Source organism: Saccostrea echinata, unplaced genomic scaffold (assembly GCF_033153115.1).
Source record: "Saccostrea echinata isolate AGI-Se365-2 ecotype Australia unplaced genomic scaffold, CSIRO_AGI_Sech_v1 ptg000001l, whole genome shotgun sequence".
Taxonomy (NCBI): Eukaryota; Metazoa; Mollusca; class Bivalvia; order Ostreida; family Ostreidae; genus Saccostrea; species Saccostrea echinata.
In genome coordinates this window covers 2,346,655-2,373,564 of record NW_026889750.1, presented here as the reverse complement: position 1 = coordinate 2,373,564, position 26,910 = coordinate 2,346,655, and the positions used below count along the sequence as shown (strand labels likewise).

Genomic DNA, 26,910 nt, shown 5'->3' with positions numbered 1-26,910 from the left:
GATTCTTTTTTATATGAATCCGGCGTAAACTTATGTTTATTCGTGCGCCTGTCCAAAATGAATTTCCGTTGCAGTTTACTCAGCAACTTCTCATCGCATTTCATCTGAGAGCGTATATTCACATCAGAGCAGGGGTATTACTAATGAGCATTGGCTCAAAGACTTCTTGTAAGATTCTAAGAGTTGTGCATTAGGAGAAAACACACCAAAACCTAAAAAAGATTACTCTGGTCTGTTTTCATAGATTTCAAGGGCTTGCAGAAATATGCGCCATCGTAATAACCTTTAGCTTCACTTGCACAAGGAGGTCTCTTACATTGTAATATATCTGTTCTTTGACAATGAAAAAATGCTTATTTTAAAATATTTCTTTAGGGAAAATAACAAGAATAAAACACTCCAAGAAAGTGTACAAGTAAGTTTAACTTAGCTCTCGTTTTTTCTTTAAGAGTTTATCAACTATACTGATATACACAGTGTTTTAGTGATTCTTCAATCTTCATTTCTCATACATAAAAAATAAGTAGACAATTGTTATCTTTTTGATCCCCTGTATCGGCAATATTGGCATAAATAAATTAAACTTTTCATGTATGCATCAACAATTCTTCGAATTCTTGTATCATATGATGCAAGTCTCTGGTATATCATTTAAAGTTTTTATATTTTCTGACTAAAAAATAGAATGTAAGCATGTTCACGTTTGTCTTTCTCTCTCTTCTCCTCTCTCTCCACCCCCCTCTCTCTCTCAATATTTATTTTTCAAATTTGTTCTAAAGGCTTTCTACAGATTAAAAATAGTACGATATTTTTGTACAGATATCGAATTTATCTCAAGGCACAAGTGGATATTCACATGTTGACAGGTAAGATACAAAAATATAGATTGGATGTAGATTTACTCTATCTAAATAGTCCCTCTTGACACGTCATTACTGGCAATCATTTTTAAAAGATCCTAAATTCAAGGAGTCCCAATTTTTCAGTTGGCGACATAACTTCGTTTCTTTTATTTCTTTAGATGATTATTCAAGACGTAGGGAGAAATATGAAAAGGAAGACATGAATACTTTGTCAGAATGTTAATAAATATATTGATGAATTGTGTTAGAAAACTAAAAGACAATATCCGAATCATGTATTCTTCCGTTTTAACTAAATCGTAGGTGATAAAATAATTAGATAGATTACATGAACAAAGCAGATGAGGCTTGTAACAATATCGTCCTTGTTTGTAAGGCTTACTATCACTACTGTAATGATTTTCCTCTTAGATTCCAAAAAATCCCCTGACGTTCCCCTGTCTGTCCCTGACATTTTCCTGTCTCCCCCTGACTTTCTCCTATGATCCCCTGTCGTTGTCCCTGACTACCCTGTCTACTCCCTGACGTCCCCAGACTTTGCCCCTGTTACCACTGTCTAACCCCTGATGTCCCCTGACGTCCCTGCCAACTCCCTGATGTCCCCTGACATTCATTTTAACCAGGAAAAAGGGTTAAAATATGTTTTGTTGCTATTTACTTGTGAGAAAATCGATATCTTACTCCTAGCAATTTTCAAGTTTTGTGAAAATGTAGATTTAAACATTAGTTTTTCTGTTTGAAATATCTTTAGCGAATTCTTTCAAAATATTACTTTATTGATTGTTACAGGCTTTTCAGATAAATCTTAATAAGGATAAATGCCGTTACTTAAAAAAAAAAAATAAATTACTAATTTATTGCGTCTTGTGTAGCACGAATGGCATGTAAATATATTTTTTTATATATATATTTAATTTAATATATTTTTATTTACTTGTTTTATTTAATTATCAATAAACAAATGGATTTATTGGAAATTTTTATTTATTTATTTTATTTCATTTAGTTCAATTATTTTAATTTATTGATTAATCAAATTTAATTCCTTTTGTGTAGTTCATCATATACAGTCTCCGGGTAAAACAAATTAGCTTCAAACTATTTTTTAAGCATATTCAAATTACTTTTAATTCTTTTAATTTCATGATGGGTATCAAAATCATTGTCTCATTACGCACAATCTGAATCTGGAATTTGTTTTATTGTTCCCTTTTACTTTGTTAAAATAAAAATTTCCTCAAAAACTTGTCACGGTTGTGAAAGAAATAACACCTGCAGAGTGGATACGGTCGTGCTGCCACAGAATAAACAGTGTGTAGTGGTCAGTCAAAAGAACAATAGGTATTTGGTCTGTGTACCCAGAGTCACTGGTCAACTATCAACTCGGAACTACTCTCACAGTCGTGACCGTTTTTGAGGAGCATTTTTTATTTTTTTTTTTACCAAAGTAAAAGAAGCAATAAAACAAATTCCGAATTCAGATTGTGTGTAATAAGACAATTATTTTGATACCCATCATGAAATTAAAAGAATTAAAAGAAATGTAAATATGCTTAAAAGATACTTTGAAGCATATTTTGTTTTACCTTACGACTGTTTATGCGAAACTCACAAATAAATTGAATAAAATAGAATTAATTAATTAATTAAAATAAAATGAATTAAAAACTAAATAAATATATAATATTTATCAATTAATTAATAATTCAATAAGGAAAATATATCTAAAAAGAAATATATGAACAGATTTAATTAATAAATTAGTCAATAAATAAATAAAACAAATAAATAGATAAATACATGTGGATATAGAGATAAACATATAAATAAATATAAATATATTTACTTGCCATTCATGACAAGTCGCAATAATTTGTAATTCATTCTTTTCAAAGTAACTGGCATTTATTCTCCTTAAAATTTATCTAAAATCTACATGTAGTAAACTAAAACAATCAAATACAATCATATTAAGAAATAAATTACTCAAGATATTCAAACAAATAACAATTGACTAAATATATATTTTCACAAAACTTAAGAATTGCCAAGAGTAACGTATTTCTCACAAGTGAATAGCAACAAAAACATATTTTAACCCTTTTTTCCTGTTCAAAATGAATGTCAGGGGACGACAGAGGGTTGGTAGGGTGGTCAGGGGCTTAGTCAGGGGACATCAGGGAGTTGACAGGGACGTCAGGGGACATCAGGGGTTAGACAGTGGTAACAGGGGCAAAGTCTGGGGACGTCAGGGAGTAGACAGGGTAGTCAGGGACAACGACAGGGGATCATAGGAGAAAGTCAGGGGGAGACAGGAAAATGTCAGGGACAGACAGGGGAACGTCAGGGGATTTTTTGGAATCTAAGGGGAAAATCATTACAGTAGTGTATTATAATTGTACTATAGAAGAACTGGGTTTAAAATCTAAATCTGGAATCCACCCTAAACTCATTGTTCAACGTCTAAGGATGATATTCTAGAAAGAAAAACAAACTTCAGTTTTGAATATGTTAACATTCCAGTCAACGAAGGTGAGCTAGATCCTCCATACAAGGTTATAGATCCTACCAAACTTCATAAACATCCTTACAAAGATGCATTGCTGGATCCAGGAAATGCTTTACCAAGCCCCAATCTTTACCCCTTACAAAATATTAACTGCTCTAAAGGAGAAACTTCAGACGTTCTGTGTTACAGCATGTTCTAGAAGTGGTGAAATCTAATGTAAATTATCAAAAAACACCAAGGAACATTTAGAAAATTTAAGATCACATTTTTTTTTAAAACAAAGAAGCATTGAAATTCATGACTTTTCTACACTTTAATACAACCATACCTCTCTATAAATTAAACACTGGGTTTCCAATATCATAGACAACTGCTTCTTCTAAAAAATGGAATTAATGATTGATTGATTGTATGTTGTTTTACGTCCCATTCGAGAATTTTTCACTCATTTAGAGACGTCACCATATACCGGTGAAGGGCTTCAAATTTGATCTTTACTCGGCACCCAGGGCCATTGAGCAGTGAGGAATCTTTATCGCGCAAACGCCAGCCGTGACTCGGTTTTTAAGGTCTCATCCGAAGGACCCGCAACTTTCACTTCAAAGTGCCGAGCGCATTGCAAAGAACGTAGGTCTGTCGCGGCCGAGATTCGAACTCATGACCTGCCGATCACGGAGCGTGCGCTCTACCGACTGAGCTACCGTGAACGGTAAAAATGGAATTAAGAAATTTTCATGACATGTGATTGGTCTTCAACAAAATTCTTTTTAAAAAATCACTCTGGTTCTACACACACTAATTTGAAGTTGATATCAAAAGGATGCTTGAATTCCTCATTGACCAGAATTATGTAATTTTTGGGAACCAGGTCTCCCAGTATACTGTTGGAATTTGATGGGCTCTAAGTGTGCTCCATTATTAGCCAACCTGTTTTTGATATTGGTATGAAACAGAGTTTATAAAAACAATTTTCTACATGAGAGAATAAAAATCTTGCTGTGACCTTCAACTCGACTTTCAGATATATCCACGATATTTTAACAATAGTAATTAACTTCCATTCATGCATGTATATGACGACTCGATATATCCCAGTGAACTCAATGTACACCACAGAGTCTGCAACATCTGTTTCATGATTGGATAATTTACTGACTAAAGACAAGAATGGACAACTAACAACTAAATTTTAAGATAAACGAGATTACGTCAGCTTTTCCATAGGCAATTTTCCTTATTTATGTAAATATCACCAACATATGGTGTATATTATGCATATGCCTCACAACACAAAAATTCGATACTCAAGAGTAGGATCATTTTTTAAAGCAATTTTTACTCCTCCAAGGCACCTCATCATATCTGAGTTTCTGGGTGTCCGTGTTTCTTTGCCATGTTCATAGATTTGTATTGTTTGTAGTTTTTTTTAAAATCAATCACTGTTCGTTATTTTCACCATTTTTATTATGTAAGTACATTTCTGGTTTCTGTGAAAAATGTTTTAAAAAATCCATTTTTTTCTTTAGGCCAACTGATAACGAAAGATTACGAGGAAGTGAACAAGTAAGTATCACACGCTGATGGCAAAGTTGCAACTAAACTTTGAGCTAAACATAATGATTTCAATCTTTCTTTCGTTAACATCCTTTATTTATGTAGCAATATACAATTATCACCTGCATACGGAAATTACGCAAGAGCATGTTCAATTTTTAAAACGAAGTAGCCTATTGACAAACAAGTTGATGATTCAAGGGTATCAAAACTCATTATCAAACAAATTCTATGGTCGATACACCGACCTTTTTTCAAACACAGTCTGTCGTTAAGTCATTTGTTGACTGTCTCTTTCATACAGATTGTTAAGCAATTATTCCACCCTTGACTGTCTAGGGATTTTCCAGATCATTACAAGGGGCAAAAGGTCGACAGGGGATGCTCCCCCCCGGGCACCTGATCCCATCTCACAGTGCAAGGAAAATAAAAAAGGGAAAGGGGGAAGCCCAATTTTTTTTAGGGTCAATCGAAATACATTTTTAATATCTAAACTCAGGTTGTTCTATTTTGATCCTTTTTTGTACATATAACATGGATAACATAAGATCAGTGCCAACCCTACCCCTTTCGTCCAAAAACGAGATCTTACCTCGAATCTTCAGAATATTTGATCAATCAAAGCCAAAATACAATAGTATGTAGCTCAATATAAGAACAAGAAGTTCAGAGATCAATTAACCATCTTTTAAAGGTTATTTAAGAGTAACGAAACCAATATTTTCATCTTTAAATAACTGCAAAGAAAATAAACGTGTTCTTTGAAAGCCTTTTAAAATCCATATTTTACTTTGCATTGAAACTACATTGTCTTGAAGGACTTAAATAGTAAAATGATGCGTCATATAACACACGAATTCGAACCAGGCGATATTTCTTTTGTGAATAAACCATTTATGCTGACGCAAACATTTATGCGTTTGCTACATTATTTCAAATCCCTTTCTGTTTTGATTTGTGTTTGATAAAATTAAAAAAATATTTACTTATTTTTTGTAATAGAATCATACGTACATAACTACACTGCACACTCATTTCAGAGTATCTGTGTGTAGTTAGACGTCTACCATTTGATGTAAAATTAAAAAAAAATTATGTGCACTGTATTATTTAATTTGATAATTAATTAAAGCATTCTAAATATTTTATTAGATCAACATAGGGTAATTAATTTTTTTCTGGGTAAAAAAAGGCACATACCCTATGTCGAAAATATTCTAGATTTAACCAAATTTATTCAGATTTTTGTACTATATATACAGTAAAAATATATTTTAACACCTGGTGTGTTTTGATTTGAGAATCAAAATTTTTAGATTTTTTTTTCGAATTTCCCTTTATTCATTTTATCAATTATATTATGTAAAAGAATGTTACAGATTCTCTCTCTCTCTCTCTCTCTCTCTCTCTCTCTCTCTCTCTCTCTCTCGCACACACGCACAAATAACATCAATCTGTAGCTTACAGTTTTGTTTAAAAGCCTTACTTTATATTAACAAATATGAATTTTTTATGCAGATAACTAATATATCTCAAGGAACAAGTGGATATTCAGTTGCTGGGGGGTAAGACACTAAAATATAATCAAATTCTTAACAAGTATACTTCTGAGTAATACGTTTTATACAAATACCTAAAAGTAAAACATGGTGTTCATAGCAACATTTGATAATGTAATATCTATCAGTATGTATTATTTGCAAGACTTCTTAGAAAGTCTTGTACATGTAAATTATGCTTCATTTAAAAAATGCAGTTCTTGACAATAAGACATTGGTTTGCATGTAAAATGAAAATGTTCTTATTTTAAGTTTGAAAGTTACGTTTGTTTGTCTAGTTCTCAGTTTTGCCTGTTTTTCTGTCTAAACTCAAGACAAAAAAAAATTAAAAACAAATTTCGACTGATTATATGTATAGCAAACTTTTTATGACAACCTTATGAAGAGTTGACTAGGTTTTTAAACAGATCCATGTAGAGTGCTGGAAGCATTTTTTAAAATCATTTTTCCTGTCTGTAACAATTAATTTTCATAACAAGCAAAATATTTGTGTAAAACGTAAAACTTTCAATCGAAGAAGAAAAATGAAGGTTTGCAAGAAATATAAGACAAAAGATAAAAATGATTTTTTTTATATAGAAAGAGCACTCTATTTCTTTTACTTGGATGTCCATGGTTGGCGGAGATAAGCATTGTCTGAATAACCCTTTTGTTCTTCATAAAATTTTGTGTTTCTCACATTATTACATATCTTATAATTGCAAATAGAAAAAAAAAATATTTTTCTTTAGGGCGATTAATAATGGAAGATTTCAAGGAAGTACACATGTGAGTATTACTTAAATATCTCCTTTTTTGAGTTTATAAACTTTCTAGCCTAGCCATAGATGCTTTGATAAGAGTTCATTTTATAAGCTTTCATTTCATGATAAATTGAATAAAATCTTTCGATAAAACATCGTTCAATTTGCTAGTAGATTGATAGCGTGTTATTTGTTTCGTTATAATTTTAGTATTCAATGTGGCCCGATAAAAGTTGATGTTATTGTACCTATCCGACAATTAATACAAAAATTAATTAATGAAATATTTACATCTTTCAGGAGCAATTCTATGACAATAGTAAGTTTTTGAAATAAAATTGCATTTATATAAAGTGAAATTATTCTTAAATTTTTGGGAATTATTTTTAGTATAAATCATGAATAAAACACAAAGTGGATTTCTCACTTTTATCTTTTTCAGATATTAATGGTCCTCATAAGTATGCACAAATTTTACCAGATGAACCGAAAATACTAACCCCAGCTATAGTTTCTGTAAGTAGAGCTACAACTTGCTTTCGGGGTTGTTGAAATTATTTTAACTAAGACTTTATAAACAACTTTCGTTTTGTTTTGTTTATATGTTCGTTTGCTGTTTATTATAGATATTTTCATATTCTTGCAGAATCCCAGAATGCCTACTGGAAATGTAAGATATTGCTTCAATCAAAATTTCTGTTTTTTGAAAATTATGCGACAAGATCATTCGTTAAAACAGTGAAGGATTTCTCAATGCAGTTGAGGATATATTTAAGAGGGACTGTCTGTGGTTTTCATTGCGCAATGCTTCGAGAAGCGAAGTAAAATTAAGTGTATTTAAACTTTTAAAGCAACCATTTTACATGATTTATATAAAAAAAAAATAAGAAATTACAGGTTAAAAAACTAATTAAGTTTTTAAATAACCGATTAGTATTTGTCATAATTTATAGTAGTCAACAAAAACAAGAAAAATGAGTTAATTTTGACATTTTGATATGCCCCCTCTTCAAACCAGACGGCAGAATTTTGTGTTTCTTTTAGGGCTGTCACGGTTCCAAAATTTTTCGGGTCGGGTCGGTTCTGTAAATTTTCGGTTCGGTTTCGGGTTTTTCGGGTCGGGTATTTACATCTATTTTAAACCTTAATTTCATGAATTTAACTTGAAAAAACTTTATTTGTTACATTAAATTTACATTGAAAACAAGTCTTAACCATGCGAACGTCTAGACATCGGTGACTTGGCCTACTATTAGCCACAACCTGACCATTCCTGCTCGTTTTGATAATTATCTAATACTTCTGTGACAAGTGTTTTGTCATAGAATGAAGTAGTTGTGATGTTTATTTTTCACTGTTATCGTCATCATTCCTTTGATTTCGACGCCATTTTTTGTATTGAGCAGACTCTAATATATAAACCAGACCCGAACCGAAATCCGGAAAAATGGAACCGGAACCGAACCGAACAACTTGGACCGCGGTTCTCGGTTATTTCGGGTACTCGTGACAGCCCTAGTTTCTTTGTATATAAAGCACAATATAATCATCTAATATTATAATTTGAGCCAAAAATTCTATTGTAGTATTTTTATAATTTGCTTTGAAGTGCGAAAATTAGTCCTTCCCCATATAACCCTATAGTAAATGTACCTGTATTTTGAGACGGTAACTAATAAATACCCAGTCGGAAGATTTTCCCTATATTGGCAGGTACATTGATTTTAACGTAAGTTACGGTATAGAGTTTAAGAGTTTCTCAATTGTAGTTTTCACACAATAAAACTTCAGTCGGCTCTCTTAAATTGTATGGATTTTTTTTTCTTTTATCAAAAGTATTTCATTCCTATGTTGCCGAGATTTAATCTTATAGAGCTCTTAATGTCCTTTGTGTAAGTGTATTAATCTTCAAACAGAATTTTCTTGGTTTTAATTAAGCCCTATCTCAGTTAAAAGAATTTCAAGTGTAAAACAATACGAATCATGAGGAAAATATTGATAATGAAAATAATAAAAAAAAAAATAAAGGATTTATCAGTTTATCTTTTGATCATTTAAGTTTAAAGGCTGGTGTCTATACATTTTAGGGCAACATATTCAATAATTTTCGACTTGGAGTTTCAAATGTAAGTATCATTTTTGAATTTTAATTTGATAAAAAAAATGGTTTATATTATATTATATGCAGTTTATCAAATAACCTACCTGACATTTGTATTACTGCCTGAAGAGTCAATCATGGTTTAAGGGCTTGCAGTGATTGTGTTGCGATTTTTAGATTTTTTTGAAAACCGTTTTGAAAACTCTACATCCTCTTCATATTCGAAAGCTCTACATACTCTTCATATTCTTTAAGTATATATATATATATAATTCCAGCAATCAGGACACACGTATATGACAGCAGAGGTAGAAAGTTCTACTCAACTAAACAAGGTTTTTATATTTTCACTGTTGCACTGTTGTTTGTTTTTTCGATCCCTTTGAATTTAATTGTTTAGTATTCATGTATTTTCAAATATTTTGTTACACAAAGAATGAATTGAAACGACATGGAACCAGAAAGACGATTAACAAGCTTTTCCGGATTATCATCACAATGGTTACGATTGCAGGTCTAGCACTTATGTTTACATTTTTGGCCAATAACCAGAACACGCAGAATTTGATGGAGCAGCTAAATTCAAACATTCCGACTCAAATCGAATCTTTAAAGAGTGGCCAAATTAAAGGTAGATTTTAGTATATATAATTTACTATTGTTGTATGATAAACCTGATGATTTTCTATAGTCAGTTTCTTTTACTTATGTAGCAATAAACTTTATCACCTGCATATAGGGTTTATATATCCCAGTTGATTCGATACGCAAGAGCATGCTCTACGTACGAACAATTTCTAAAAGGAGGTAAGTTATTGACAAATAAGTTGATGACACAAGGATATCAAATATTTCGTTTCAGGTCAACATTTTGCAAATTCTATCGACGATAAAATGACCTTGTTAGCAAATACAATCAATCGTTAAATCGAATGTTAACTGGCCTTTTTCATACAAATTGTAAGTCCATTATTTTCACACTGGATTGTCTACGGATTTTTCAGTTTACCCTATCATGGCGGGTGAAACCGTTCGACAGGGGATGCTTACTCCTCCAAGGCACCTGATCCCACCTCTGATGTATTAGAGATCCGAGTTCCTTTACATTTTCAATGTAAAACTTCTGAATTCTTTTTGAGGCCCCAACGTGGCATACGATGGCCAATGTGGTTTCCTTAAATTTTCATGTACATTTCGTAAAGATACTCGCATATAATTTTCATAAGTTGTGACCCTTTAGTTTCTGTTTAGAGAATTCAGACTTAAGAATATTAAACATTAATTTGGATCAACTTTGAAACAAATTGAATCTATCTTACAGATACCTGTATATTACATAATTAGATATTATAAAATTGAATATTAATTCGAAAAATTAGAGCCAGATCGCCAAGATTTTAAAATCTTTCATTCCTATACATTTCCATGTATAAATATATTTCTTTTGTGTGCCTTTCCCTGTCCCATGGGCATGATTACCAAAAAAACCCATAGATAAACAAATGAACATTACGCAGATCCCTGCATATAAATTGACATTTTTTTACTATTAAACTCTTGAGAATTTTTTTTTTTAAATAAAAGATTTCCCCCAACACATGTACATTTCTTTGACATACTTTCGACTTCAATGAAGTCATGTCATCCACATCAGCGTTGATTTGAACAAATGTGAAATCTATGCTTATGCAATACATCAATGCTAAAACATGTCTGATCATTTTGGTTGTTTTAAAAAGATTTTCAAATAACCAGAGCTATATTCACACATACCCTTCGAAAGGTCATGGCACCTTATTTAGTATACATGCATGGGTTTTGTGGGTATTACGTTGAAATTGACATCGTTCTTGGGGATATTAAAAATTAAAAAGACATTACGCACTTAGACTACATAAGCCGCGAGGCGGACAAAAACAGATGGCAACTGGTCAATTCGAGCGAATTTTACATGTAGTGCGCTAAGATATGAGATACAATTTAGTTATGCCATATACAAGCAAAGCAGGTTTATTGATAAAACAAAGAATTTGACCACCTTGTGTCTGCCAGCCTAAGTAAGGTGATCTATCAAATTCTATTCTGTCCTCCTTTTTGATATTTTTTCGATCGCTAATTTGAAGTAACAGGCTAAAAATTAAAAGATTTAAAAAAAAAAAAAAAAAAAAAAAAACAACAACAACAACAAACTATGTTATACCTGGATGTATGGTTCAAGCTGTATTCCACAATGCAACATTTGGATGCACAAAAACTTCCAAACTTTGGAGATTGGAATATTTAGTTGCCCTTCCTTCTAAACTTTACCCTAAAATCAAATTTTCCCACCAAAAACAAGGTTCTGGCTTAAAAACAAAAATTTGAAAACGCCACACAAACAATTAGAACCTGGGGCGTAAATATGCGTTCCAAGTACGCAAGCATTTCCATATCAATTTAAAAAATGGTAAGAAAAAGGAAAGAAATGAATAACTTTGAATTTAAAAAAGAAGACTTGCAATTTATTTGTTTAAGCGATAAAATTGTTTTTCAACTTTTTTTCGTAGACAATAACAACACATTGACAAAATATATTGAAAATCAACAACAATCAAATGAAAAAACGAGACATTTAATTAATATTACCGAAAAGAATCTAGAAGCAAATTCAAATTTGACAGAAAATATCCTCTCATTATCAATCAAAACCAAAACTTCTCTCCAAGAAATTGGACATTTGATGGAAGCAATGTCCATTGGAATAAATACGTCAATCAATGAAATAGGAACCATGGCGGAAGCATCTTTTAGTCAACTGCAAAATTCCTCGAAGGATATTGTTTACAGCATGGAAGTATTATCTAACCATACTGAAAAGTCATCGATGGACGTGAAGTACCTGTTAAAAGTTCAATCTAACCAAACAAAAACTTCGATCACTGAAATAGAAAACATGGTGGAAGCATCTTTAGACCAATTACAAAATTCCTCGAAGGACATTGTAAACAGCATGGAAGCATTATCTAACCAAACTAAAACGTCATCGACGGACGTTAAGGACATGTTAAAAGAACAATCTAACCAAACCAAAACTTCGATCAATGAAATAGGACACATGGTGGAAACATCTTTTAGCCAATTACAAAATTCCTCGAGGGACATTGTATACAGCATGGAAGCATTATCTAACCATACTAAAACGTCATCAATGGATGTGAAAAATATGCTAAAAGAACAATCTAACCAAACCAAAACTTTTGTAGAAGATATGATGAAAGAACAATCTAACCAAACCAAAACGTTTTTGGAAGATATGATGAAAGAACAATCTAACCAAACCAAAACTTTTTTAGTGGATATGATGAAAGATTTACTTCAAGAACTCAAAAGCGAATTGATAACAGTCATTGAATCGAGAATAGGAGGTATGGTTATTCTTTCTGTAATTAACAATATTAAAACAAGCTTTCTTCATTATTCATCATAGTAATTATTTTTTACTAATCGCCCAGCTTTCTATTTGATCTTCTCCAAATAAATAAAAAATAAAATAAAATATAATAAAATTAAACAAGAGGCCCAAGGGCCTCAATGGTCACCTGAGTATAATACAACAATTTAAAGGATACAAAGAGTATAAAATGAACTGAAAGGTGAAGCTTTGTTGCCCAAAAGCAAGAAAAATAGGGTGATCAGGATTAACAAAATAATTAGTCTTAATATTCATTAAGAGTTCATAAATTAGGTTCTAACCTGTTCCCCATTTATCACTATCACTATACAGTATATTAACAAATTATCAATGCTCCTGTACTATTTTTTAATCTCTTGTTGAAATCTCTTACATTGGCCTCTCTTGGTCTTTGATGAACATATAATAAGACAAGTTATTTTTGTCTCATTTTCATTTATCTACCACTTACAAGTCTACCTGATCATTAAAACCATGAAAGTACTTTTTGTATTATACAATAAAAAACAACAAAAATTCTTGCATGATTCTCTTATTCTATTTACCTTTCAAGTACATTATTTACAGTGATTAATTATCAAAAGTAAATGGCAAAGGGGAATAACTCCTCTCAGTAGAATACAAATTAATAGAGCCCTGGCCAGGACCAGAACACTTGACTAAATGGTCCAGGTGTTCAAAAATCTGGTAAAAATACCCTTCCTTATAAAAACTTTTACTCTGTTTGCCTCAGATATGCCCAGGTGCAGAGAAAATTTTTAAAGAAATAATGCATTTTTACTAAAGATTCACTATATTATCAATAGAGCCCCCCCCCCCCCCCCCCACGAGTAACACCAGAGCCTCTGACCCTGGGGCCATAAGTTTGCTCATCATAACTAAGGAGCAAACAGGATTATTTAATAGAATTAATGCATTTTCACTATATTATCAAGAGCCCCACCCTTACACCAGCACATCTGACCCAGGGGTCATGAAATTCACTACTCTGGAAGAAGCACTCTTGCTCATCATAACTATTCATTTAGCTTCTTTGCTTTTTAACCAGAAGCAGAATAGAATATTTTCGAAAGAAATTTTGCCTTTTCACTTTATATTCAACCCCCCCCCCCCCTTTCACCAGAACCCTTGAATCTGGGGTCATGAAATTCACAATTTTGGAAGAAGCATCCTTGCGTATCATAACTATGTACTTAGTTTGTTTATAGAATACACAGGTACAGGGAAGAAGATTTTCAAAGAAATAATTCACCTTCACTATAGGATCTATATAGCCCCGCCCTAGCACCAGAACCCCTGTCCCCGGGGCCATGAATTTCACAATTTTGGAAGAGGCATCCTTGCTTATCATAACAATGTACTTAGTTTGTTTAAATAATACCCAGGTGCAGAGACGAAGATTTTTAAAGAATTAAAACATTTTCACTTTATAATCAATAGGGCCCCGCCCTAGCACCAGAACCCCTGACCCTGGGGCCATGAATTTCACAATTTTGGTAGATCTAGAGTCACCCTTGCTTATCATAACTATGTATTTAGTTTGTTTCAATAATACCCAGGAGTAGAGAAGAAGATTTTCAAAGAAATAATGCACTTTCACTATATGATCTATAGACCCCGCCCTAGCACCAGAACCCCTAACCCTGGGGCCATGAATTTCACAATATTGGTAGAGGACTCAATGTTTATTATAATCATGCCAACAGTTTGACTGCTTGATGTCCAGTAGTAAAGAAGAAGATTTTTAAAGATTGCATATATTTTGATGGTTTTGACCTCACCCCTCAGGCCCCCCCGGGGGGGGGGCAGGGGCCACGAATTTCACAATTTTTGTTCCCCTTCACCCATAGGTGCAACAAACCAAAATTAGTTGAAATTGGTTCACTGGTTCCAGAGAAGAAGCTGAAAATGTTCAAAAGTTTACGAACGACGGACGACGCACGCAGCACGACGACGGACGAAAAGAGATAGCAATAGGTCACCTGAGTAACTCATGTGACCTAAAAATGAGAAATATATGATTAAGTATCGGTATGATTTTTGTTTTGTTTTCATATTTCAGGTGGCTGTATAAATAACAGTTTAAATGTCACGACTGGGGAATGCGTTGACAGATGTTCGAGAGTCGCTGACGGGGATTACCAGTCATGTGACACTTGTAATGGTTACGTGACGTGTGCTAATAATTATATTTATCCTAGAAATTGTTCTATATCTGCTTTAGAGTGGGATGATAATAAAAAACAATGTGTTTGGCAAAGCGAAACTTGTAATAAATCTGACCACGTAATAATTTAATTATCCTTTTTCACCAAATCACTCAAGATAACCATTCCTACGTCTCCATATTATACAGAAACTAAGGCAGCCAGGCTGTATTACTAATTTATGAGATATACTAAGACATGTATTTACCAGTATTATTAGGTCTATTTTTGAAATTTTTTAATACATGTATAAGCTAAAGTTAACATATTATACGTATACAAGAAATGTATGATAATATATGGCACGAAACGGTAAGTATCATATTAAAAAATTATTTAAAAATCCGTCCATTACGTGATGACATTGTATCATTTACATTTTTATAAAAAAAAAAACTTGTATATATATTAATATTTTTAATGTTGAATAAATAAATTATGTCCACTAACTTTCTCCATTTTTGAAGGATCTTTACTACAAACATACTTCTAAACCTTTTTTCAATCTTGTTTCTCAACACAGTTTACGTAAATTATCTATTGATAAGTATATTTTAAAAATATGAATTAATTTCTGTTTCTGTTTTAAACAAAATATACTTTTCAAAGATATACCTACAGTACATGTGTGTGTATGTGTTTATTTTGGGTGTTAGCATATAAGATTTGGGATTAAAGTCTTCATCCGTTTAATTTACTTGAAAGATGACTATTTACTGGGTTGCACTAGAATTCTAATGAAATGACATTCATAGCTAAAGTGATTGGCAACTTTGAATAAAAAGCTTGTAAACACAACAAAGTAAAACTAGAGTGTTCCAAGAAAAGCATGTGTCGCCTGCTTTAGAGCATCATTAAAGATGTAAATAACTCTAAGAGTTGACGGTTACTTATCTGCTACTAGTATATCATAATTTATGCTATAGCAAGCAAAGAAAAAATTCTCGTATAGAATACTTCAATAAAATATAAAAATGGGACAATTAAATAAAATATGTTTCTCAATTCTCAAGAATAAAATGAACAATGAAAAAAAAATATTAGAAATTAGAATTTATTTGCCATTTTGTTCTCTGTTTATTCAACAATCCCTAGTGAGATTTCGGCCTATCTTAACAGCAATTCTGTGTTTACAACTTTATTTGAAGTGCAATCCATTTTGGGATACCGATCCCGATATATTTTCAAAATATTTAAATTTCATTTTGTGTGGTAACTGTAAAAATTACAGTTTGGATACAGTGTCAAGCACTCATAAACACATGATATATATGCTTGTTATCAATGCTATGCCTCTCAGAATTCAGAAGACAGTTTTTAAATTAACTGTTCGAAGTATTTTTGCAAAGGAGGTCAAAGGTTAAGTGGACTGTCACGCCCGCATTTTTTAATAATATATTATGACAAACAGACGAGTGCACATGCTAAATGGCACAGGCTTTCCCCTCAAATGTCAAAAATATGCTGTATATTGGCTCTAGATGTAAATAATAAATCATTTGTAAAGGTAGGTCAAAAGTCAAGTTCAAAGCTCAAGAGGTCTATAATCAAGCCATAGGGCCAAGCAATATACAGTGTATTTGCAAAATATCAAATGCATATGTCTTCCAGTTCTCGAGATATTAGGTGTGGCAGACGGTCAGCTAGACGGACAGATATACAAACGAGAGATACATTGTGCAGAAGATAACAGTACGAGGTAGTTAAGTTTATTGTTGGGTGCATACATGTATGTCGAAATGATTATCTGTACATTCTTCCACACTGCATTTTTATGTTCGTATTTTTATTACTGAGTGGATTGTCTTTCAGTATATGGTTCCTCATGTCTAAACCTACTATAGACAAGTCCATAACGTCTGAAAATCCTTATGGGGTTAAATCTATATTTAGTTTTTGTAAACAGTCAAATCAAGCTTTAGTAAGTCCTGTTATTGAGGGGTTAACCCCACAATCCAAAAATAAACCTAGAATACAGGAAAATGCGCATAATTAACCTCACACTGTTTTCTCTGGCAAGAACGGACAAACAGACAGACAGACGCCGGGTAAAGTGATCCCTAAGTGTCGTTCTTCTCTGCAGGTGACAGGTGCACAAAAGTGATTGTTGAAACACAGCAACTAGAACCATTGCCTATACGTTATTCTCTGAACGAAAAACTATGAATTATCTAAGGTAATGTACTGTAGATGAATTCCTGTCACACAATGCCAAGATTCAACCACACGACCATTCATTTTAATGAATCTGTTCTAAAGACTCAGCCCCAGCAGTACATGTAATGTGTATTAGGTTGACAGAACAAATATCTGATTATAGTTTCAGAATTTATTTTGTCTGCTCAAGAAATTTTAATGTTTCAAAAGCAAAAGGGATTTATTAATGCACAATCAATAAAGCTCTTTTTGTGTCTTCTTACATTTTCCAATTTCATTACATCTTCTAAATAGTGCTAATCAATTGAAATATAATATAAATTATTACATTAAATTAGTACATTTAATACATATATATATTTCTACGTATAACAATGATTTAGTGTAAAATATTTACATTTATAAATCAACCTCCTCCCCCCCCCCCCCCCCCCGAAAAAAATGGTATAATAGTAAGGAAATAATACGTAATCAAGATATTAAAACATTGAAAGCAAATACAGTTTATGTTATGTTATAATTGTGATAATCCCCCCCCCTCCCTGAACTGCTTAATGAGTTCGTATCATTTAATTATCAAATCACATAATAAAACAATTATTGCTGTTTTTTCAGTCAATACAATGATTTAGCCACCTTGAAGTACAATATTCAATATTGTACCCCAAAGGTGGCTAAATCATCGAATTGGCCTCAAAAACAGTAATAATTGTATAATATATATAACAAAAAAATTATTATATCAGTAGTTCAAGTGATTTCCAATAGTATTATATAAGAAATACCATCCTCTGGAATTTTTCACAAATGCAATGTACCTCTTTCCTGTGAGGAAACCTGTTAAAATTGCAATACTTTGATCAAAAAATCTTTCAATTGGGAAAAATGATATATTAATGAGGAACATGTCGTCTGACCTTTAAAGAATTATTCCAAACAGGTTTCTAGACATTGATTAGCTTAACTGTTAAATTTTTCAAGGGATTTGATTTTCTTTCCTTATGTGTGCAATCGATTTTTTCTGCATATTCTGGAAAAACATGAATGTACATGTTAACATATGAAACTCGTGTATATATATATATAAAAATCTTTCAATTGGGAAAAATGATATATTAATGAGGAACATGTCGTCTGACCTTTAAAGAATTATTCCAAACAGGTTTCTAGACATTGATTAGCTTAACTGTTAAATTTTTCAAGGGATTTGATTTTCTTTCCTTATGTGTGCAATCGATTTTTTCTGCATATTCTGGAAAAACATGAATGTACATGTTAACATATGAAACTCGTGTATATATATATATATATATATATATATATATATATATATATATATATATATATATATATATATATATATATATATATATATATATATATATATATATATATATATATATATAATTCACCTAATGTACAAAGAGTTTAATTTTTATTTATCAATGGAAACTCGTATTAATTTTCAAAACATGACCTTTATAAAGAAAAATCAGTTCTTAGTACTATCCTGAATAGATACACTAATCTTGTGTGTCTGCAGATAAAATTTAACTTTTTGAAGTGTGTGTATGATTAATATCGAGAATTTCAAAATATTCATTACAGCATTTAGACCGATATTGAGTGAAACACGTGTAATTATTTACCGTAAATGACTGAAACAAACAGACTGCATCAGATGATTATAAAAGAAAGAAGAATAATTGAATCGATAATAATATTTTCACATTAGATTCATTTATAAATTAAAAATATTCAAGGGTAAAAAAGTGGGAAAAACGATCAAAAATTAAAAAAAAAAAGAAAAGAAAAGAAAGAAAACGCCCACAGTGCAACTACCTCCTCACCACAACTAACCTCCCCTTAACTAACCCACCCCCACCAACACATCCCTCCTCCAAAAAGTACAGTCTGCCAGGGAGAAAATGTATTGAGATTTTTTTATGCAAAAGTTGTTAAAAATTGGCATGTGGCGTCTGATGATTAAAGGTATTAATTTTTAATGTACAAAGCTTTTATTACATAAACATTATAATTTACATTCAAAATAAAGATCTCAGTTGTATCTTTACCCGGTAAAATAAAAGCGAAAAGGGGGAGCGTGCTATCATATTCAAATGGAATATGACAGAAACGGTGAACCCGTGAGCTCTTCAATGTTACCATTGTTGGATGGTCAATCGATAAATTTTAGAAGTAACGTGATTTCGATTGATTGATTGTATGTTGTTTAACGTCCCTTCGAGGATTTTTCACTCATATAGAGACATCACCATATACCGGTAAAGGGCTTCAAATTTAGACCTTTACTCAGCACTCAGGGCCATAGAGCAGTGAGGGACTTTTATCGTGCCAACGCCTGTCGTGACACGGGGCCTCGGTAAGGTCTCATCCGAAAGACTCGCAACTTTCACTTCAAAGTGCCGATCGCTTGGCGAAGGAACAGTTGCTACCTATTTTTTATCGACTTAGGTCAGTCGCGGCCAAATTGCGAACTCAAGACCTTCCGATCACGGAGCGAGCGCTCTACCGACCGAGCTACCGTAACGGTAACGTGATTTTGAAGCATTTTAGCTATATTTGAAATATTTAATTCATTACTTCATAACCGAATATTCTAACAGAAATCGCAATTTCACAATTACTCAAACAATAGATTTATCTATAAAAGTTACGGTAAACACGTTGTTTATATATAACAAAAGAATATACAGTTTAAGAACAATTTATTACTAAACATTCCATATTGGACATTGGGGACTGACAAAGTTTACAGCTAAACGAAAAACTTTCGGCTAAATAAACACTGAAAAGCATATACACCCCAAGCCAGGGTGAGAAAAAATTTACAGTTTGAATTTGACATATACTGTAAAAAACATGAAATACACACTCTGTAATGAGTGTTAGCATAATCTACACTATAACCAATTATATTCCCCTCAAGAAAACATGGGGGAAGATTGGTGAAATACTAAATTTTATATGAATTTGAACCAAGAATGCCAGCATGGAGTGTCATACGTCAGCATGATAAGGATACAAGCGTAAGCTTGGAGACTTAATGGGATATCATGCGTAAGCATGATGGAGTGTCATACGTCAGCATGACTAGGATACGAGCGTAAGCTTGCAGACTTAATGGGATATCATGCATAAGCATGATGGAGTGTCATACATCAGCATGACTAGGATATGAGCGTAAACTTGGAGACTTAATGGGATATCATGCGTAAGCATGATGGAGTGTCATACGTCAGCATGACTAGGATACGAGCGTAAGCTTGGAGACTTAATGGGATATCATGCGTAAGCATGATGGAGTGTCATACGTCAGCATGCCTAGGATACAAGCGTAAGCTTGCAGACTTAATGGGATATCATGCGTAAGCATGATGGAGTGTCATACGTCAGCATGACTAGGATACAAACGTAAGCTTGCAGACTTAATGGGATATCATACGTAAGCATGATGAAATGTCACAGCATGACTAGGAGATTGAGCATAGCTTGGAGACTAACAAATATCATGCGTTAGCATGATCAGATGTTATACCTCAGCATGACTAGGAGATAAAAGTGGAAGCTTGATGGAAATCATGCATTAGTGTGTTCTTTTGTCGTACGTTAGCATGAATAGTAAAAATTGAAGCAGAAGCTTCGAAACTTTATGGAGTTCTATGTACGTTTAAGCTACGCAAAATATTATAAATTTGCAAGAATAAAATGTTTTACGTAACAATAAATGCATAAATAGGAAGGAAACAAATTAAATAACAAAGGCTGAAGCTAACAAAAACTAAAAACAATAAAGCTTACTACAATTTTTTTAGCAAAAATAAACAATCCCCATAGGCAATTTATTCACGGTGAGTGGCGGGGTGGATGGTGGTATTTCACAGGATAACAATGACTACTGACGCTGTACTATAAACTGAAAGCGAGGCTGTCTAAAAATAACAGAAAACATAATGAGGTACCAAAAGGGAAATTAACCAATTACCTCAGCATTCTGACAAGTTACGATATAAATATATATAAACAAAGATTATTAACATAATCAACAATTTATATATAACAAAAGAATATACAGTTTAAGAACAATTTATTACTAAACATTCCATATTGGACATTGGGAACTGACAAAGTTTACAGCTAAACGATAAACTTTCGGCTAAATAAACACTGAAAAGCATATACACCCCAAGCCAGGGTGAGAAAAAATTTACAGTTTAAATTTGACACATACATGTACTTTAAAAAACATGAAAAACACACTCTGTAATGAGTGTTAGTATAATCTACACTATAACCAATTATATTCCCCTCAAGAAAACATGGGGGAAGATTGGTGAAATACTAAATTTAATATGAATTTGAACCAAGAATGCCAAATACAAGTGTTGAAAGTTGAAAACTGTAAACAATTGTTGTCCCCAAGTTTGAGTAAGATATTTGGAATTTTGCTACCACCTTTCAAAATTGCAAGAACAAGTTGCATATATTGAGATTTACTAAATACACATAATTAAACGAAACTAATCAATGCTAAGGTAATCAAAGTAATATGTTCATATTTACAGAATGACTCTTATACTTGTCAAAGTTCATACAGTATATTTCTTCTACACTACAGTATATTTCTTCTACACTACAGTATATTTCCTCTACACTACAAGTGAGTCACTGCCAATTGTTTCTGAGCTTGCTGGATAACTGTTGAAGATTTGTGAATATAAGTAGTGTAACAATTTGAAGACCACCTCCCTAAAGTTTTAATAAGGTGATCTTCAATTCTAGCTTCCTGTGCTGTTGTAGCTGCCCCGATTCTAAATGAATGACCATTATAATTGCCAGGATTGAAACCTAATTTTGAGAAAAGGAATTTCAGTTTCTCCAAAAAAATTGACCTGGTCAAGACAGAACCATCTTTAGTAACAAATAATGGTGTTGGTACATATGAAAATGTTCTTAGTTTTAAATCCATATATTTACACATAGCAGAAACTGGACACACATTTGTGTTTGTTTTAAATAGCTGAATTTTGACTCCTTTTCTGAAAGGATCAGTTTTTAATTGTTTCAAATTTATTACGATCGAATTTTCAAAGCACATAACATCTTGAGTTGACAAACAATAGTGTATGTTACTTTCACTTTGAACAGTAAACTCTATACAGCGTAAAAAAACAAAAAATGCTAAAGTACATGCTGCCTCTAATAAGTAGGCAGTAAACGTGTCAAAAATACCAGAATTAAGTAGCTGGCAAATATTATGGAGAATAGAAATTGTTATTGGTAGTCGTGTTCGTTTTACATATTTACATGCTTGCTTCTTCTTTACGCCATTTAAAACTGTTTGCAGACATGCTAATGGTTGACCTGACACATTTTCTAAAGGATTGAAACCTTTCATTTTTAGGTAAAAAAAAATCTAATGCCACTAAGATATAATTTGATTGTAGAATATGACAAATGGAGATGATCATCACAATGAGCAAAAAAATATATTAATGTCTGCTCAGAGATAGGAGGTAGACTATATTCTGTATGTACATGGAAACCTCTAAGTAAAGTAAATTTAACATAAGTGTCCAACCCAACTTTGTATTGTGCTTGGGTTTTACTAGAAATGGACTGGTTCCATAGATTGTTCACGACGCTGTCCAGATTACTTGCGACAAAGGTGGACATGGAGTGTTGTTTCTGTCCGCATCTGGTGCCAACTGACGGAATCTGTCCATCTGCATTTTGATGGTGTCTAATGTAATACCTAATTATTCTAATTGACAGGTGGGTCCGACAGTCTTTTTGTCAGATATTGGTAAACGTAGTCGATGGAAAATAGTACACAAAAGTGCCATAGTTCTTTCACCGCACGCGCCCGGTTTAACTGTAGTTAGAAAATCGTCTAGTAAATGTAGAATGACATCAATACCATAGTTGTTTTGTGCAATCCAACAAATCGCTGAGGACAAATTGTCAAGTAATTTAGGACTTGACCTGCATCCAAAAGGTAGACGTACATAATGATAATACGAATTTCTCCACTTGAAGCAAAACAAATGATATTGTGTTGGAACAATAGGGATCTGTTTAAAGGCGTCTGTCATATCTGTTTTGCACAAAATGCTTCCTTTTCCATATTGTTGTATTTTATTTATTGCATCGTCAATTTTCACGTAACTTAAGAACACAGTTCTTTATCAATTAGATCATTGATGCTGGGTTCTTCTTTGTTGTGTGGAGAAGATAAATCAAATATCAAGCGTTTTTTGCCAGAATATTTATGTGTAGCTATTCCTAAGGGACTTACTCTATGTCTTTCAAAAGGAGGAATTGAAAAAGGGCCTTTGACATATCCTTTCATTAATTCGGTATGAAGTTATTCGTCTACTACTTCTGGATTTTGTCGAGCTGTCAAAGAGTTTTTACATTCATGAGTATGAAGATCATCACAAGACACTAAGGTATTGAACCCATGTTCCAAACTTGAGCACAAATGCTGGACGAAGTCGAAATCAGGATGGTTTGAAAGTTCAAATCGAAGTCTGTCAGTGTTAATGTTTGTGAGGGAATCTAGTCATTTAGATGTAGTAGGAGACGGAGGAGTTTTGTTTTTGCTATTTTCTGACTTAGATTGTTGACACACTAATTTGGAATGATTGCTTTGCACAATTTGCAAGCATGCAAGTAACGGCAATACGGTTTAGTACAACCTTTGGTGGAATTGAAATTATTACATATTTGTTCACCTTCATGAAACGTAATGTCACGGCCACATACGTCAACTGCATGTCTAATTGAGCGATGGGTCATTGGCTGTCGTGTGTATTGATTTCGTCTGAAAGCTTTTTGTGGACACATAAGGGCACTATGAATGTTAGAACCACAAAAGTCACAACATTTTACAGGTGAACCAGCACAAACCAATGTTCTTAATTCATGGTCTCCCTTAAACCAGTCGACCTTGACATTTTGTTGAAGCAGCATAGAAGCACACTTATTAGAGAAGATTTAATGGTATTCATAAAACCGTTCGGGCCAAATATTAGCCGTCTCTATGATATGGGCCAGGTACGAATCTAATTCCTCTGTTCTGTTTGAGTATGCTCTTATATCGTCCAAACGCCACGATAAATTCGTCAAGGGTTAAATTTCTCAGTAACCTTTCGTCATTTTCTTTGACTTTCTTGTGAGCAGGAGTGGTATAGTTTGGTATGAGTAAGACATTTAAATTGACGTCCTTACCTGCTACTATGTCCGATCGAACTTCTGGAGATACCAAATCAACGGCAGAAATTTATGATGAGGGAGTTACTGGATCCGAATTAGACATAGCAGTGCTTAAATTAAATGATCTCCCTTCTGTTGTTTTGCTAATTGTGTTGCCTAAAGTGGCTGACAAAGTTAGTTAGAAGAACGTTCTGATTGTCGGCCGCCATTGTTGTTGTTGCCGGAAGTGAAGTGGGTAGGTAAAAGCATAATAGACAGTCTTGCCAAATCCGGATTTAAATTAGTCATCTGACCTGTCTGATTTGCATTTGGAATTGGTATGGAAGTGTTAGCCTGTATTCCTACAACATTTCCCGACGACGAATAAACAGGAACAGGATTGCTAGCCAGTAATCCGGAAGATACAGCATTAACATTGTTCACGTTGTTTCCAACATTGTCCAAGTAAATTCTTTTTAACACACTATGTGAGAGTTGCACATTCAACGCAATACCGATATCCGCTAATTTTTGTTTCAAAACAGCTACTGTCCAATTGGAAGGATTGTCAGTTTCTTCCGTTTGAACTAAGCTTGAACGAGATCGTGATCTACGACCCGTAGCCATTGTTCAAAGTTCAGAGTTCAATCACAAAAAAATGATACAATCCAGAATGTACCGGTGTTAATAAAGTACATCTATGATAAAACACAGCTAATAGATAGTTAAAATCGTAAATTCACCACGATTGGTAAGTCCGCACAGCAAGGATGTCATAAGATTTAGATATTAATTTACAGGATAACAATTGCTACTGACGCTGTAGTATAAACTGAAAGCGAGGCTGTCTAAAAATAACAGAATACATAATGAGGTACCAAAAGGGAAATTAACCAATTCCTTCAGCATTCTGACAAGTTACGATATAAATATATATAAACAAAGATTATTGACATAATCAACAATTTTGTTTACGGAATTCGGGGGCGTGGCAGTATCGAGGATCGATTGGTTTAAAGTTTTCGCGGTTCTATAGGTGAAAATCATGCTAGGCATGTAGCTTTGTCTGTATTAGCTTTTTAAAAAGTCATTTGAAGTTTCGCTGCCTTAAGTGCAACAGATCCCCCAAACCCCACCACAATTAGGTGATCATTTAAATATCGTTTCTTTTTTGTAGAATGGAATCAATAATGTCCTCATGAAGATTTTTGTTCATGTAAAGTTTAATTTGTTGTATTAAAGCTGTTGCACTCGAGCATGCGAGCTTATCCTATGTATTGGTGTTTGAGTTTTTATTTTATAAATAATCTATGTTCGTTTGAACTGGTGAATTTAGAACATAATAATCATTTCCTTGCCTACGCTGGTCAGGTGGTGATCATTTCAAGGTCTTGACTTTGACACTTACTGCACACACTGGCAGTGTTATCATATCGTATGTCAAAAATGAGAAATTGGGTTATTCTCATGATTGTTTGTACAGGTAATTCATCATTTTTGCTGAAATTCTTTATTTATGGAAATATCTTGTTCCTTCTTTAATTGAATTATGTAAATAATTCGTAATATCGTACAACCCATTTACCGTTTGAATGTAAATGAAATCAAATCTCCCATATTCTCTTCGAGCGTTTTATTCCGATCAGTATTTAAAATCGACCATAGCTTATTATTTTGATAAAAATGTGTTTCAAAATTCCCCACAATGGAGTTTATAAATACTTGTTTTTTTAATTATAAAAAAATAACTTAAAATTTTAATTTCATTTTCATAGGGCTATTTGTTACCGTCACAGATGGCTTCCTAATGTCTGGTAGGTAGTAAATTCATTTCCGTTTTGCAACACTTCTGCGAGACTATTTCAAGCATATAGCTAGACTTAAAATGGATCACGGTTGTGTTAAAAATCATAGTAGCTAAGTATGTAGCTCTGTGCTGAGCTACGATCTTGAACGGTATGCTAGCTTAGCCAATTGGAAGTTTTAATTCATACAGTGTGTTCATATTTAGCCTAGCTCAGCTGCGCTAGCTGCTACTGTCTGGAACACAGTACAGGTGAATTATACATGTAATTTTAATATATTTATGAAGTATTGTTATATTGTTTTTTGGGGGATGTGATATATTGCGTGTCAGTTTTCACCGCTATACAAAAGCAGTGGATTGAATACCCTATTTTGAATACATACTCAAGCTTCATCGATCGACATTCATGAGTACAGTTTCATTACTTTTCTTCGTAATTGCGTATAAAACGTTTTTTTTTGGGATATGCATGTCTTTGTTGTAGACAGATCACATCTAGAAAAAGAAATTGATGGTAACCTTACAATAAAACTCCATGATAAACGTGATGACGTCAACTTTTCTATCGCCAACTTTCCTTACTTATGTAGAAATATACCATTATCACCTGCATATGGTGTTTATGTCTCTCAGTTAATTCGATACGCTAGAACATGCTCTACATTACAAAAAAATTCTAGAATTAGGCAAGCTATTGACCGATTAGTTAATGATACAATGATATAGATACAGTCTCGTATA

The 26,910-nt window shown here is 32.9% G+C and overlaps 1 protein-coding gene and 1 pseudogene across 1 annotated transcript; one reads left to right on the top strand and one right to left on the bottom strand.

Annotated features, from left to right (window-relative positions):
• Positions 1-12,274: 12,274 nt before the first annotated feature.
• LOC133205489 (uncharacterized) lies at positions 12,275-15,104 on the top strand. Its single transcript, XM_061341685.1, has 2 exons — positions 12,275-12,733; positions 14,843-15,104. The coding sequence occupies exons 1-2, from the start codon at positions 12,319-12,321 to the stop codon at positions 15,076-15,078; spliced, it is 651 nt and encodes a 216-aa protein (XP_061197669.1). The 5' UTR covers positions 12,275-12,318; the 3' UTR covers positions 15,079-15,104.
• A 6,714-nt stretch (positions 15,105-21,818) lies between these two features.
• On the bottom strand, positions 21,819-24,989 carry LOC133181674 (uncharacterized; annotated as a pseudogene).
• Between the last annotated feature and the right edge of the window lie 1,921 nt (positions 24,990-26,910).